Genomic DNA, 14,772 nt, shown 5'->3' on the forward strand with positions numbered 1-14,772 from the left:
CCAGACAAACTCCTTGCTGTTATATATTTGTTTTTAAATAAGACATTAAAAATATCACACACACATATATATATATATATATATATATATATTTTTGAACAAGAAAGTTTCCGGTTTTTTGTCCCTCAAATGATGGGAGATGGGATTTTGGGTTCTGGGTCTTGTGTTGGGAATTTTTAAGGTTTGGGATTATTTTTAAAGTTACATATTATTCGTTATTGGATCTTGTTCTTGCAGAGAGTTAGGTGATGATTGTTTTTGTTGAGATTGGGGTTCTTGTATTCAAATGTTCAATCTTTGTGGCTTTTTTTTTCTATATATTTTGATTAATTGTATTGCTGATACATTCATATTGGACTGTATTCGATGATTTGATGAATAACATGCCATTGCTGTTTGAGTTCTTGATACTTTGTTGAGGGTTCAAGTCATGTGTGTTGATTTGGATACTAGAACCAAAGAAATCATCATTGTGTTGAAGTTTTTTATGATCAAGACAATATTTTTTGAATGCTTTTATTCTCGTCAATCAACAAATCTTTACAACTTTAGATATCAGTCTTGAGGTATACGAGGCTCAAACATGCATGTTAGTCAGATTCTTGGACGCAGGCCTTCACATTGAGACACTAATAATAGGTTTATTTCAACTTTTATGATTATACTATTGTCATTAATTGCTCTGCTTTTCTAGGGTTTTCCAGTTCTGAAAATCTGATTTCTTTTGGCTTTATTTACTTCAACTTATTTTTCCATACACTATCATTTCAGCATGTACAATAGCATACATCACCCAAGTAAATTGGCTGTGGGGGCAGACTTTCATTGCATCAAATTTAAAATTGAACCAAAGTGGGAGGATCCTATCTGTTCAAATGGAGGGAAATGGACTATGACTTTTCAGAAAGGAAAGTCTGATACATGTTGGCTGCATACGGTATACTTTAATGCTTTAAAGTGAGTTTGTAATAGAATGCTGTATTATAAGCTCAGCAGCCTCTGACTTACTGTTCTATCATCTTTCTAGTTGCTTGCAATGATTGGAGAGCAATTCGATCACGGAGATGAAATTTGCGGTGCTGTTGTGAATGTCAGAGCCAGACAGGAGAAGATATCTATTTGGACCAAGAATGCAGCAAATGAATTAGCCCAGGTAATTGCTTTTGAATTCATTACATTTGTTTCTTTAGTTCTCAATAATTTCATGTAATACTTTCTTTTTTCTATTTCATGTAATAATTATAACATGGCTTGGAGAACTCAGACACTGTCTTATGTTGCTTGTTATGCTGCAGGTGAGCATTGGGAAACAGTGGAAGGAGTTCCTTGATTACAATGAAACCATTGGATTCATATTTCATGTAAGGATTCATAATTGGATTTCAATTTTGAATCACAGTCTATTAAACTGATTCCATTCCACAGTTTCTGCTTACTGATAAAGTCTTTCATTCTTTCCAGGATGATGCAAAGAAACTTGACAGAGGAGCCAAGAATCGGTACACTGCATGATGATTTTGTATAGTTTTTGTTACTACTAGCGCAGCAGACTCGAAATTGTTTTCTTTTATGTGCGATAGCATTCGACACTAGATACTAGAGTGAAATGTGACTGCTTCTTGCATTTCTTTCTTTCCCCTCTAAAGGAAATGTGGAATGGATCTGTATTACTGACTTGTTTTCTCCAAATTTTGACTTACCTACTTAGAATGCATACAAATTTTCTACTGCCTTGCTCTGGTCCTGTTTTGCCATGGAAAAGTGCTATAAATCTCTCTGCCTTGATCAACTTATGTGACTGCAAAATAGACCATAGCTCTTTCGTTTGTGTCTTCACTATTCACAACATGTGATTAACTTTATTTATAAATGTGTGATTAAACTAGTAAGCTTTGGCCAAAATCTTCCTTTAAATAGACACCATAGAACTTTTTATGTTTATAAGTAGAAGTTTTATATTTATAGGGAGTGACTACAACACTTTTTTTTTGCAACATGGGTGTATTATTTTTTTTAATTTTCGGCAGCTGGGATAGACATAATCTCAAAAAAAAATTATCCTGCAAATTTTCAAGAAATTATGGATAATTTACGAAGTTGAAAATAGGTTTAAACTGTCAAATTTTAAATGCGTACACAAAAATAAGCACGCGTACAACAGACAGTTTAGATCTTGTTTTTTGTACATAATTTATTTGGAATTTTTTGAAAATTTGTAGGATGTTCTAAATAGCTATAATGTACACTGTCATATAAAAAAATTTGGCATATAGAAAAAATAAAAAAATGATGCACCGATGTTTGCAAAAAAAAATTTGTTGTAATGATTCCTTATCTTTACAAGTAGTTTATAACATTATGATGCCTCTTTCAAGCCATTTTGCCATTAATAATAATAATTCATGACATACAACTTGCTAGCTACACACATTTTCGTTATTGGTATTGAAGTCAACTTGAGTTAGTATATATTTTTGTTTTATTTTATAAAGAAATCCTTTTGCCAGAACTTTGGGATTTTTGATGCCTTCGAAATGGAGAACCGGAACTAGCCCTACTTTAAACGATCATTTCAAACCTTTTATGGTTTGATATCGATAAATAAGAGAGAAAAACTAAAAAAAAAAAACACTCTCCAAACCAATAATTAACAATTTCAAATGTGGGACGTGATAGTTTTGAAAAAGGTTGATCGTGAGTGAGAGAAGAAGAAGAGGTGTGTACAAAGAGATGGAACAATTCAGAAAATTTAAAAACGTATAAAAAAGAAAATTTATATATATATAGGGGAATTCTCCTACAAGGGCTTCACTTTAAGCCCTACCGGTAGGGCTTTCAGTGTTTCACGACCCGTGAACAGTTTTCGGCGTGACTTTTTTTTATGACCGTGTATATTGTAGTTATTTAGAGCTTCCTACAAATTTTCAGAAAACTAGGTTCAAACATGTTTCCCACGCGCATAAAAAAAATTAGTCACACGTGCAACATCTTTGAACCTAGTTTTCGGTACTGTAAACTATTCGGAATTTTCTGAAAAATTTGCAAGGTGCTCTAAATAGCTACAATATACACGGTCATAAAAAAAAAATCACACTGAAAATTATTCACGGGTTGTAAACAATGAGAGTCCTACCGATAGGGCTTAAAGTGAAGCCCCTATTGAAGAGTTCCCATATATATATATATATATAAGAAAAAATTTGCTCCATGTGTATGATTTTTTCCTAAATTGTAGTGTAAAGGGTAATTTCCTCAACCTCACCTGCATAACTTTAGTAGATTTTATAAAAAAAAAGAAAAAAGAAGAAGCTTATTTTCAGCTAAAATCCCCAACCTCACCTGCATTTGGCATTTCCCCAACCCTATTTGTTTGGCAATTATATCCCCAGCTTGATAAGCTTCTGGCCTCTGTTAGTTTTAATCCATTTTTCGTTTTAAAATCTGTTAAATAACAGATAGGCATATGACTAAGGGTATTGTCAAAGTCTCAAAAATGTGCATTGAAAAAATTAAAATAAAATAAATGTCAATAAATATTAGGGTTTATACTTTTTTGATCCTGTGTTTTGTCTCATTACCTGTTTGGACCCTGTGTTTTGACAAATTATTTTTTGGACCCTATATTTTGTAAAATGGTTAAAATAGAATCCTAAACCTAATTTTGGTCAATGTTTTCTCAACTAAAATGACAAATAATTTATCAAACTAACAATTCAGAACAAAAATAAAATCATTCTGCTTAAAAACTGTATTGTTATATTCAATTTTTTCTTCATCAAAATTGAGTTTAGGGTTTTATTTTAACTATTTTACAAAACATAGGGTCCAAAAAGTAATTTATCAAAACACAGAGTCCAAACAGGTAATGAGACAAAATACAGAATCTAAAAAAGTATGAATCCTAAATATTAATTTTACATCATATACCCTTAGTCATATGCTTATGTGTTATTTGGTGTATAATATTTTGCTCTTTTAAAAAGTATTTTTTTCGAGTCTCATGAGAAAGAAACTTCTAAATTTCTCTTTCGAGAAACGTGTACTCTTCTTCTCTCCACGTCTTTTCACCTTCTACTTTTTGCCGCCACTTATTGAACATGGTCCCTCGGATCACATTTTAATTTTAATTCAAGGGTCCCGATTCACTCAGAATTCTCCATTTTAATCCTATTTATACCCCTCTTCTTCCATTCTTCATCACTTTCACTCTTTCTTTTGAAACAAAACCAAAGCCCTCACATGTTCTCTAAACGGAAAAAATCAAGCAATTCTCACACATTCGATTCCACACGATCCTCCTTGTTCTCAATCTTCTAGAGGATACTTTTTTCTAGGGGTGTTCAGAAAATATCCGATCCAATCCAATCCGCACGATCCAATCCGTAAAGTATAGATATCCACAATTGTGTGGATTTGATTGGATTGAAAATTATAAAATACATACTTATGCGGATTGAATATACTTTCACACGTGAATAATCAATCCAATCCGCACATACTTATTAATATTTTAAAAAAAATAATATATATAATATAATTAAGTATTTTTTCGGTCACACATAACAAGACCAAGCACTTGCTGCCACCATTATCAACTCTTGTTTGGTTATGAAATTTTAATAAATAAATATAAAAAAAAAACAATGTAGGCAGCTACTAAATTAAGAAATCAACCTAGACTAAAAACAAAAAAAATAAGAATTAACAAAGCAACCCTAACCCTTTTGTTTCTCTACACCATATCACTATCACCATTTCTTCTCTTTGAGCCACTTTCTCCTATCTTTGCCTTTTTGGCTATTTTCTTTTCAATATCTGCCCCTGTAACCACTTCTTCTCCTTCAGTCTTGTCTATTTTGTTTATATTTTTTCTCACAACAAAAGCCAGCTACCCCACACCATTTCTATTCTCTGCAATTTCCGGCGAAATTGTGCACCAAAGCTTGCTGCTAGCTCCTTTGATTTCTAACACTACTAAAACAATATACATAGTAGAAAATATAAAATCATACAAGCATGTGAATTTTACAGATATACATTGTTAGAATGTGGAAAGTGGTTTAGAAGTAGAATGATGTGCATGGTAAGAAGCATGGGGTTTCATCTCAACACCAATTAGTGATGAGTAGAGTAACTCATGTTCTTATGTATTGTTGAATGTGCCAACACACTTTTTATGTGAGATATTTTTCTCTGACATACATAAATACAATAATAGAACCATTAGAGTACTTACGAGACGCGTAGCGGAACAATAACTACATCCTTTGGATTCCCTAATCTTTTGTCCTTGTTGAATGCTAGGTATTACAACGAATCCAAACCGCTTTGAAACAAGACCACAGTCTTCCAAGTCTTTGTCTAAAACAATCTACTGTTTGTGTGAGCAAGTTTCAACACATGAAAAGAGAATTCCTAGAGAGAAAACTAAATGAGAGTGGATGACTAGATATAGAATATTATGAGTGAATTTTTACCTTGTCAAATTCATCTTACCTAATACATTATACATCACTAGTATATATAGGCAATTATCTAGGATATAAAATAAATTCTAGTTACCCATTTTATCTAATTATTTAATAATTATAATTAATTAAATACTTGTCAAAATTAATCAATTATACTTTTAACATTTATTTAATTCATTTTATTAATATTAATATAAATTTATCAATATTAACAAAATTGTCCTAATTGGCTATACTACTATCTTTTTGAGACGTTGCAATAAAAACCTCAAAGTTTATTCTATTTCTTTTATCATAAAATATCAATAAATAATTTAATATTATTTATTTTCATTGACCTAGTCAATACGATATTTTTATAATTAATAATTAAATTAATTATTCAAGACTACTAGGTTCATTTTTGTTGACCCTGATTTTGGCCAACTGACATGGAGTCAAAATACGCTTGACGTGGACAAATACGTTGAAATGAATGTGATGACGAAAACAATAAGAACACAAGAGTTTATAGTGGTTCGGCCCCAGGATCTGGTAATAACCTACGTCCACTTGAATTGTTATTGAAATGAGATTCAAATGGGTGATCAAAGAACTAGGGTTCAATGAGTTTCACTGACCTTTGAAGAAGAAAATACAAATATTCTAGTGTAATCTCTCTCTAATCTCAAAAGATCTTCTAGCCAAAAGAAAAAGAGGTCCTCTCCCCTGAGCTCTCTTCTTCTATTTATAAGCTCAGGGAAGATTTACATTAATTTGTTACAGATATTCTTTCCTAAATAATCAGATACTTAGGAAATCATGGGAGATAATCTCGGATTCAATCATAACTGCCTAAGATTTCCTCCATGTATAGCGTTCGTACGACTAGGCTGGTCGTAGGAAGAAGTTTATCGTGTGACAGTAGGTGTCTTCCTGGTCGATAGTCGAGCACAGATTCTGCCAGAAGTCAGCCACGTGTATTTAATGCCTACCATGTCATTCACCTCTGATTTTTGGGATAACAATTTTGATAAGAGATGACATGTGAACCATGGATTCATGAACTCAAGCTCCAATAAGTCACCGTGAGTTTATTTATAATAAATAATCCAACTATTTTATTAATTCCTCGTGACTCCACTATAGACTCAGAATTGCACTCTTGAATTCATAGAACACTTTACACCAAATGTAAATACGTTATCCATTGTTATAATCATAATCATCATTCAATCATCTATAGATGATCTACTAATGAGACGGGTGAAAATTACCGTTTTACCCCTCATTGGTATTTTATCCTTAACTCCCACAAAGTTCCTTGTAAATGATATTTCCGTAAATTTAATTACAGAAATGAGTACTCTATCATTTAACACGTGAACCAAGCAATAAGAAAATCATCGTTTCACTTCTTAAACAAAAATTATAGATTTCATATCTATGATAAATACTCTCATTCAATTATACTACCAAATCTCTAATATGTAAGTATGAGCTAGTCCATAGGGTAAGCTGGTAACAAACAAATCAAAAGACTTGAATAATACAAGTAGCCGAATATAATACTAATCAATCATAATTAAGATTGAATTGACTTATGGTCAACGTTGTGATACATTTAGATTAGATAATAACGATAATTATTTATCTTGTCAATAATCAATATCGAGACAGTCCAATGTAACAAAATATATCTGATCTTATCTACTTGGTCAATGTCTTGGATATGACATCACACAAGATGAGTAAGTAGATCTTATCGTAGATTACCCAATTAGTAAAAATCCAGTGTACTGATTTAATCTTAGGACAAAATGCTTTTGGACATATAATTATAATTATAATCCACTATGACCGAGTCACTATCTCTGTAACTATACATATGTTCGGGATTTTATAAATGTTTATATTAATAATGATAAATCATGTAATAAAACATGTAAACAACGAAATTTGATTAAGAAAAATAATTTCTACTACTTTATCGATAATGAATGAATTATATAAGAAATATAGTTTTATAAAGGCATAAAACCCAACACACATTTGATTAAGTTGATCATATAGTTAGTAACATCATTTTACTAATAATTATTTCTCTACATGTTAGGAGGAGTTGTTGCTTAAGCTTGTTGTTTTGGAGTTGTAGGAGCTTGCTTTTATTGTTGTTGGAGACTTAAAAGCTTGTTGTTTTGTTTGCTATGTTGCTGGAGAATTTAGAACTTGCTGAATTATTCTTCCCGAGTGTTGTTGAAGAGTTTAGTAGCTGGATTTTTATACTTTATATTTTATGAGACTACTCAAGCAAGAAATGGATATTGCTTATTTTGTTATTGGATTGGAGGTTATGTGAAAAAAAAATAATTATATTTAAGTGAAAATTATTAAATAATTTAATATTAAAAAATAACTGCCCTAAATAATTTATCCAATCCACTCTATTGCAGATTGGATTAGATATGAATTGTTACGTGAATTGGATTTGATTGGATGAACAATTTTACTTTTCTTATTTCCTCGTTTAATTTTGTGTAAGTTTCTCTTAAAATTGTTTATAAAGTTTCATGGATGAGTTGTTGTTGTAGTTGGTTTTTTTTTTTTTTTTTTTTGTCTTTTTATTCTTGATTCTTTTTCTTGAAGCTTTGTAGAAAAAAATGGTATAATGGTTTATTCTTCTGCTATTTTTAGGGAAAAAATAATTATATTAGATGGAGGATAACACACAGTACTTATACTGCGTACACATTTCTTAAAAATATACCGAATTCCCTATAATTATTATTATTATTATTATTAATATGTATGGAGCAAAAGAAAGACTTTTCATATTCATGATAACATAAGATAAGGTGTGGGACACAAATACCGACAATGTTGATATTCGTTCCTTAAAGTATACTTTTTTTATGATAACCTTTAATTCTTTTCTCTTTGTAAAAGATAAGATTCCCACGATTAAAGGTAGAATAATTTAATTACAAATCATATAATTAGTCCACAAAACTTTTTCTTTTACTAATTAGCCCCACAATAATACGCATGATGAATATAATATACTACATATCAGATCATGTTGTTTCTCAATTCATTTCTATTATTGTGAATCAACTCTGTTTTTAGACTCTAAGCATTGAAGCTCAAAGCATTGCCATGGCTGAGGCTCTAGTTTCTGGTCTCATAGAGGAGCTTGTTTCACTAGCTTTTCAAGGACTCAATGAAGAGGTGAGACTGGTGAAGGACGTGGATGAAGATGTTCAACAGCTGAAGACCAATCTCGAAGCTCTTCATGCTGTGCTCGAAGATGCGGAAAGAAGACAATTTGCTGATCAAAGCGTGAGAAGATGGATGGATAGGCTGAAAGATGTGTCGTTCGACATGGATAACGTGTTGGATGAGTGGAGCACTGCTATTTTGAAACTCAAAATAGATCAGAAACAACAAGGTGAACATGCTTCTTCTTCTCGAACTAGCATTAATGAGAAGGTATGCCTCTCTATTCCATCACCTTTTTCTTGTTTCAAATCCCAAGTTAATCGAATTACTCTGCGTCATGACATCGCTCACAAAATCCAAGAACTCAATAAAAAGCTAGATAGGATCGCTAGAGAGAAAGATATGTTTAAACTTAGCACAACAACCTTAGAGCAACCTATGGAGCGACCTAGGACAACCTCGTTTGTTATTGAAACTGACGTGTTTGGGCGAGATAATGATAAGGACAAGTTGGTTAGTAGGTTGTTAGCTGAGGATAGTTGTACTCATCAGGATCAAAACTTCAATATTATTCCTATTATAGGGATGGGGGGAATGGGGAAGACTACTCTAGCCCAGTTGGTGTATAATGATGAGAAGGTCAAGGCTCATTTCGATTTTAGAATTTGGGTATGTGTTTCGGAACCATTTGAAGTGATTAAGATTGCAAAAGCCATTGTTGAATCCATTATTGAAGATAGTGCCCCAAATATTAATGAATTAGAAAACTTGCTCCAATATATGCGCAAGCGTATTGAAGGAAAGAGGTATCTTCTTATCTTGGATGATGTGTGGACTGAGGATAGGCAGAAGTGGGAGCTATTAAGGATTCCTTTGAAGTGTGGTGGTGTGGGAAGTAGAATACTTGTTACTACAAGGAAAAAGGAAGTTGCTGTTGTAATGGAAGTTGCGGCGGAGAGCGTGATTACATTGGAGGAGCTGTCTGAAGAGCATTGTTGGTCAATATTTAAGAAACGTGCATTCTTTGAAAGAAATGAGGATGAGTGTCGTGTACTAGAAGAAGTTGGTCAAAAAATTGCTAGAAAAGCCAAGGGTTCACCTCTTGTTGCAAAAATTTTGGGAAGTCTCATGTGCTTTAAAAAGACCAAAACCCAATGGGAGGATGTTCTAAGTAGTGAATTGTGGCAATCCAAGGATTTTGAAAGCATCTTTACTCCTTTCTTCTTAAGTTATTATGACTTGTCCGCAAAAGAAAAACGATGTTTCTCGTATTGTTCGATATTTCCAAAGGATTATGAATTTGCCAGAGATGAATTGGTTGAGATGTGGATGTCGCAAAGTTTTGTAGGATGTGGCAGTAACTCAAAAGAAGGTCATGATTGTTTTGAAACTTTAGTCATGAGATCCTTCTTTCAAGATTTTATAAAAGATGGTCCTGATGGTGTTATCACCCGTTGCAAGATGCATGACATAGTGCATAACTTTGCTCAATTTTTGACAAGTGATGAATGTGTCACTTTGGTAGTTGATGACAATATCGAAGAGAAGTTGAAACTACTTGATGAAAAGGCTCGTCATTTGTGCTTGGAAGTCAGAGCTGGCACACAAGTTCCTGTCATGAAATACAAAAGAATGAATCAAAAGAATCTTCGCTCCTTACTTGTTTTGCCATATACAGGAACTACTATTAGTGTTGATGCATCACTGTTCTCAGATCTTGTATTCCTTCGAACATTAACTTTGAGAAGATGTGGGATTAAGAAATTACCAAAGAGTATTAGCAATTTGTTACATTTGAGATATCTGAATTTAGTCAGCAATGGAGAATTGGAAGAATTACCAGAGACTTTATGTGATCTATGTAATTTGCAAACTCTAGATTTGTCATGTTGCGTTTCACTTTCAAGACTACCAGAAAGGATGGATAAACTACTAAATTTAAAACATCTCTATTTAAGGGAGTGTTTTAAATTAAAAGGACTCTCAAAAGGTATTGGTGATTTGACTTGCCTTCAAACATTAGATATGTTGACTATTCCTAGCTATGAGAATAAGAATAAAGGAGAATATTTTAATGTAGAGGATTTAGAAAAAATGAAGAGCCTTCAATTTGGTAGTGAGTTTCGTATAAAGGATTGTGGAAATATAAAAAATGTGGAGGATGCTAAGAAAATTGATTTGAAAAAAAAAGACCAAATTTCTTCGTTGACTCTTGATTTTGGAAGCATTGAAGACCGAAATAATAGATTTGGAGATGATATAAAGATACTTGAAGCTTTGGAGCCACACACAAACTTGAAAAATTTATGTATTGATGGATTCATGGGGGCCAGCTTGTCTCCACGCCCCAAATGGTTGATGTCATTGGTTAATCTAAAACAAATGTGGCTCTACTCTTGTGTGAATTGTGAGATCTTACCTTCTTTTGGAAAGCTGCCAGTTCTCGAGATGCTATTTGTAAGTGGCATGAATAGTGTAAAAAAGTTGGGCCTTGAATTCTATGGAATAGAAGAGAAAAAAGACCAAGAAGATGGGGACATTGAAATGGATAGATTGTTTATAGATTCTCCATTGATTTTATTTCCAAAATTAGAAAGGATCTACTTTGACTCCATGGAGCAACTAGAAAAGTGGGAATGGAGCAGCATTACATCAACAATAAGAATAATGCCATGTCTTATGCACTTGTACTTTTGGAGTTGTCCGAGTCTACAAGAACTTCCTCAGTTTTTGCAAACAATGACCTCACTCAAACAATTATCCATAAATGATTGTGAGATTATGGAGGAGCATTGCCAGAAGAGAACAAGTAAGGAATGGGACAAAATCAGTCACATCCCAAACATTGAAATAAATCATGAGTTTGTGCGAAAAGATGGAATTTGGATCGAACATGAAGGCAGCAGTGAGAGCAATATCAATGATGGTGTTGGGACATCTTCTTCAACAAACTAATATTCAGGATGCAAATATCCTTATTCAAGGTATGTGTAATCCCTTTATTTTGCAACAAATACATTATTCAAGCTAATGCCTTCGTAATTAGTGTTCTGTAATAAGAATTCTTTATTAGCCATCTTTGATATTGTATTTTTTTGGTCAGGGTTCCAAGAGTTGGATTTGGAAATTGCTCGGGATATGATATTATTCATTCGAATTATGTTTTTTTTTGTTTTGTTTTGTTGTGTTGTGTTTTGAGTATGTACTCTTTTTCCTTCTTAGACTTTTTCCCACTGAGGTTTTTTATCTAAGAAGGTTTTAACGAGGCATATTCTGGATTGGTGTTTTATCAATTCCAATTTAGAATTTAGATTTCATTTGGATTGTTTGTAAACTCTTTTGTATTCTTTTCTTTAATCTGAATATATATATCTACTTTATTTGGTGTTTGTTGAGCATATGATAGACGAATTAGTTGGGTGCCAACCTAGTTGGGATGTCTCTAATTCTATTGATGCTCCTTCACCAAATGTATTTTTTATATTATTATTTTTTATATTTTTTTTTTTACTTGAATAAGGAAATGTTTACATGAGTTGTTATCTAATGATTCTGATTCATTCCATTCATACTAAATAAAAATGAAAAAAATATTTATATATATCTAGGTGATTGCATAAGTTCTTATTTTAGTGTGATTAATTCAAAACTTAATTTACTTCATTGATTGAATTTGAAATTCTATCTTTTAAGATTACCAACTGAATTTAACAAACAATTTAATTAATGCGAAATAGTTAAAGAATTGTTTGATCAGACAAATATCATGATGTATCTAAACAGATTGCGTTGATGAATCAGAATATACGAACATAATTTAAATAAACTAAAAGTAATGTGACACAAGAAGTTTTTTACGTGGTTAAAAAAACATTGTCCATGGGGCTATGCCCAGAAATAAAATCAATTAGTAAAGTCTTAAGAATACAATAAGCAATTGACTTATACAAGTTTAGACTTACTCTAAATCATTGTCGTAACATTGAAGTACTCCACTTTAATAATCATATTTTGATAAAATCAAGAACACGAAATCCCTTCTAAAATTTATGAGTACTCGCTTCCTCCCGAAGTGAAACTTATGGAAATCTTCTCTTGAAGATTGTATGTCACGTTCGCAAGCTTTATGACATGTTTAAGAATAAACAACACAACACAAAGCAAAACAAACAAAGAAAGAAATAGTTAAACAAAGACTACTCTTTACATATAAAATAACTCTTCAAAATATAAAACGTTAGAGTGGTGAAGAGATGAGATTAGTTGCTGCTTATGTCTGGTATTTATAGAGTTTAGGAAATCCTAAGCGAGCCAATCTCCTCCATGATGTCAATCAGACCAAATCAAGAAGATTCTAAAAATAACTCTCAATTATCTTTATTAAAGAACATTCCAGATGTAACAGAGAGAATCATCATATAGCATTAGGAAAATTAACGAACCTGGACTTAAATCCAAACTAGGTTCATTTCGAATTTAACTTACTTGGGCACAAAGAATATTTCAATTTTCTCTTTTTAAATCAAGAATTATATGCAATCATCAATTCTATATCAATCATGCTTATTATAGACAAAGTTGTATCATTAATAAATAGGGAAACTTTAATTATTTAAAATTCATTAAATTTAGAATTCATACTTATCCAAAAGAGACAAAATCCACTAATTACTCAAGATAAAATTTCAAAAATAACAATAAAATTGGAAAAATATATTTAATAAAAAGACAGCCAATATTAAAATTTTATAGAATTTGAAAATACACCGTTGCCATAACCTCCTCTTTCCCATCATCCAAATTTATAGCGATTCACGTTAATACATGTTTGTAAACAGAAAAACCAAAACAATTAAAATGTTGCTATTTTTTAAAGACTAAAAGACTTGATTTGGTAAAAGAAAAAATCAGGGACTAAATGCCAAATAATTTAATATATTGTTATTGTTCATATCTAAACCCTTTCATTTTTTTGCTATATATTGTTTATTCTATCCTTTATCCGATTTTCCATGGAATTTGGGTTGAGTGTTTCTAATTATAACTTTTAACAAAATTTTAAATTTTATCGACAATCTTAGTATTATTCTATATATTAAATCCTCATATATCTTTTACATAATATTTTGTGTAATAATAATAATAGTAATAATAATAATAATAATAATAATAATAATAATAAAATCATTAAAAAACTAAAAAAAATTGTAAAAAAAAACAATAAAGACTTAATTCATGTTATTTATTGATATCAAAAATTTTAATTTTAGTTATTCTTCTTAGAGACTAATAAATTGCTAAACAAAGTATTAATGCTAAGAGTAATAATTGGAATACACTCAAATTGCAAGTTAATCCCAACCATACAATTAAAAGTGATGTGTGTAAAAATTATGTATAATTTAAGTGTGTTCAATTATTACTCTATATAATTTTATTGTACTAAATCTAGTATAATTGATATTATTTTACATATTTTGCACAAAACATTTGCAAATAATTTGATACAGTGGGATAATAGTGTAACTAACCTAAAATATGTACTACTGCAATATATACTTTCCTAGTTACATTTTTATGTCCTAACAAATGATATAGGACATGAAAAATTTTAGATGACTTTTCATGTCCTACATTGAGGGTAATGAAATTTTTTATATTTATGTTCTACTTTGTTGGATATAAAAAGGGGTGTGGGACGTGGAAGTCCATGGAATAAAAAAAAAATAAGGCATTCACGTTCCACAATGCAAGACATGAAATGTCTATCTGATTATACAAAAAAAGTCTCACGCTGTTTAGAACCAATGCACTTTCTCTCTCTCCCTTCTATAAATTAAACACTCTATATTTCTAAACATAATTAATCAAATATACATTTATTATTAATAATTACACGATCTTTGTTTATTTTCATGTAATTCACATATTATAAAACAAGCATGTTAATTCCTAGAACATGCTCCTATGAAATTAATATATATACAAAGTAAAGTATAGAAACTTACATTACGCAGCGGTGGAACAACTCCTTCCTTCAATCTCTAACGCAGGGTACTAAATCGTTGGCGGCCATCCGTCACGAAAGAGTAAGTTAAAGTTA

At 31.3% G+C, this 14,772-nt stretch overlaps 2 protein-coding genes across 2 annotated transcripts; both read left to right on the forward strand.

Annotated features, from left to right (window-relative positions):
- The first annotated feature begins 748 nt into the window (after nucleotides 1-748).
- Nucleotides 749-1,432, forward strand: LOC133801534 (eukaryotic translation initiation factor 4E-1-like). The gene is made up of 3 exons (XM_062239770.1): nucleotides 749-937; nucleotides 1,028-1,153; nucleotides 1,296-1,432. The coding sequence occupies exons 1-3, from the start codon at nucleotides 773-775 to the stop codon at nucleotides 1,410-1,412; spliced, it is 408 nt and encodes a 135-aa protein (XP_062095754.1). The 5' UTR covers nucleotides 749-772; the 3' UTR covers nucleotides 1,413-1,432.
- Nucleotides 1,433-8,435: 7,003 nt separating this feature from the next.
- LOC133801175 (putative disease resistance protein RGA3) lies at nucleotides 8,436-12,150 on the forward strand. The gene is made up of 2 exons (XM_062239336.1): nucleotides 8,436-11,653; nucleotides 11,773-12,150. Exon 1 carries the CDS (start codon nucleotides 8,607-8,609, stop codon nucleotides 11,622-11,624), a length of 3,018 nt encoding a protein of 1,005 aa, XP_062095320.1. The 5' UTR covers nucleotides 8,436-8,606; the 3' UTR covers nucleotides 11,625-11,653; nucleotides 11,773-12,150.
- Nucleotides 12,151-14,772: the final 2,622 nt, after the last annotated feature.

The sequence above is a fragment of the Humulus lupulus genome, chromosome 9 (assembly GCF_963169125.1).
Source record: "Humulus lupulus chromosome 9, drHumLupu1.1, whole genome shotgun sequence".
NCBI lineage: Eukaryota > Viridiplantae > Streptophyta > Magnoliopsida > Rosales > Cannabaceae > Humulus > Humulus lupulus.

Bases quoted from the DNA above. Each gene is read 5' to 3' on its own strand.
- LOC133801534 (XM_062239770.1), top strand. From the start codon at position 773: ATGTACAATAGCATACATCACCCAAGTAAATTGGCTGTGGGGGCAGAC. The intron at 938-1,027 runs GTATACTTTAAT...TCATCTTTCTAG, and splicing joins ATACATGTTGGCTGCATACG to TTGCTTGCAATGATTGGAGA. The intron at 1,154-1,295 runs GTAATTGCTTTT...GTTATGCTGCAG, and splicing joins CAGCAAATGAATTAGCCCAG to GTGAGCATTGGGAAACAGTG.
- LOC133801175 (XM_062239336.1), top strand. From the start codon at position 8,607: ATGGCTGAGGCTCTAGTTTCTGGTCTCATAGAGGAGCTTGTTTCACTA.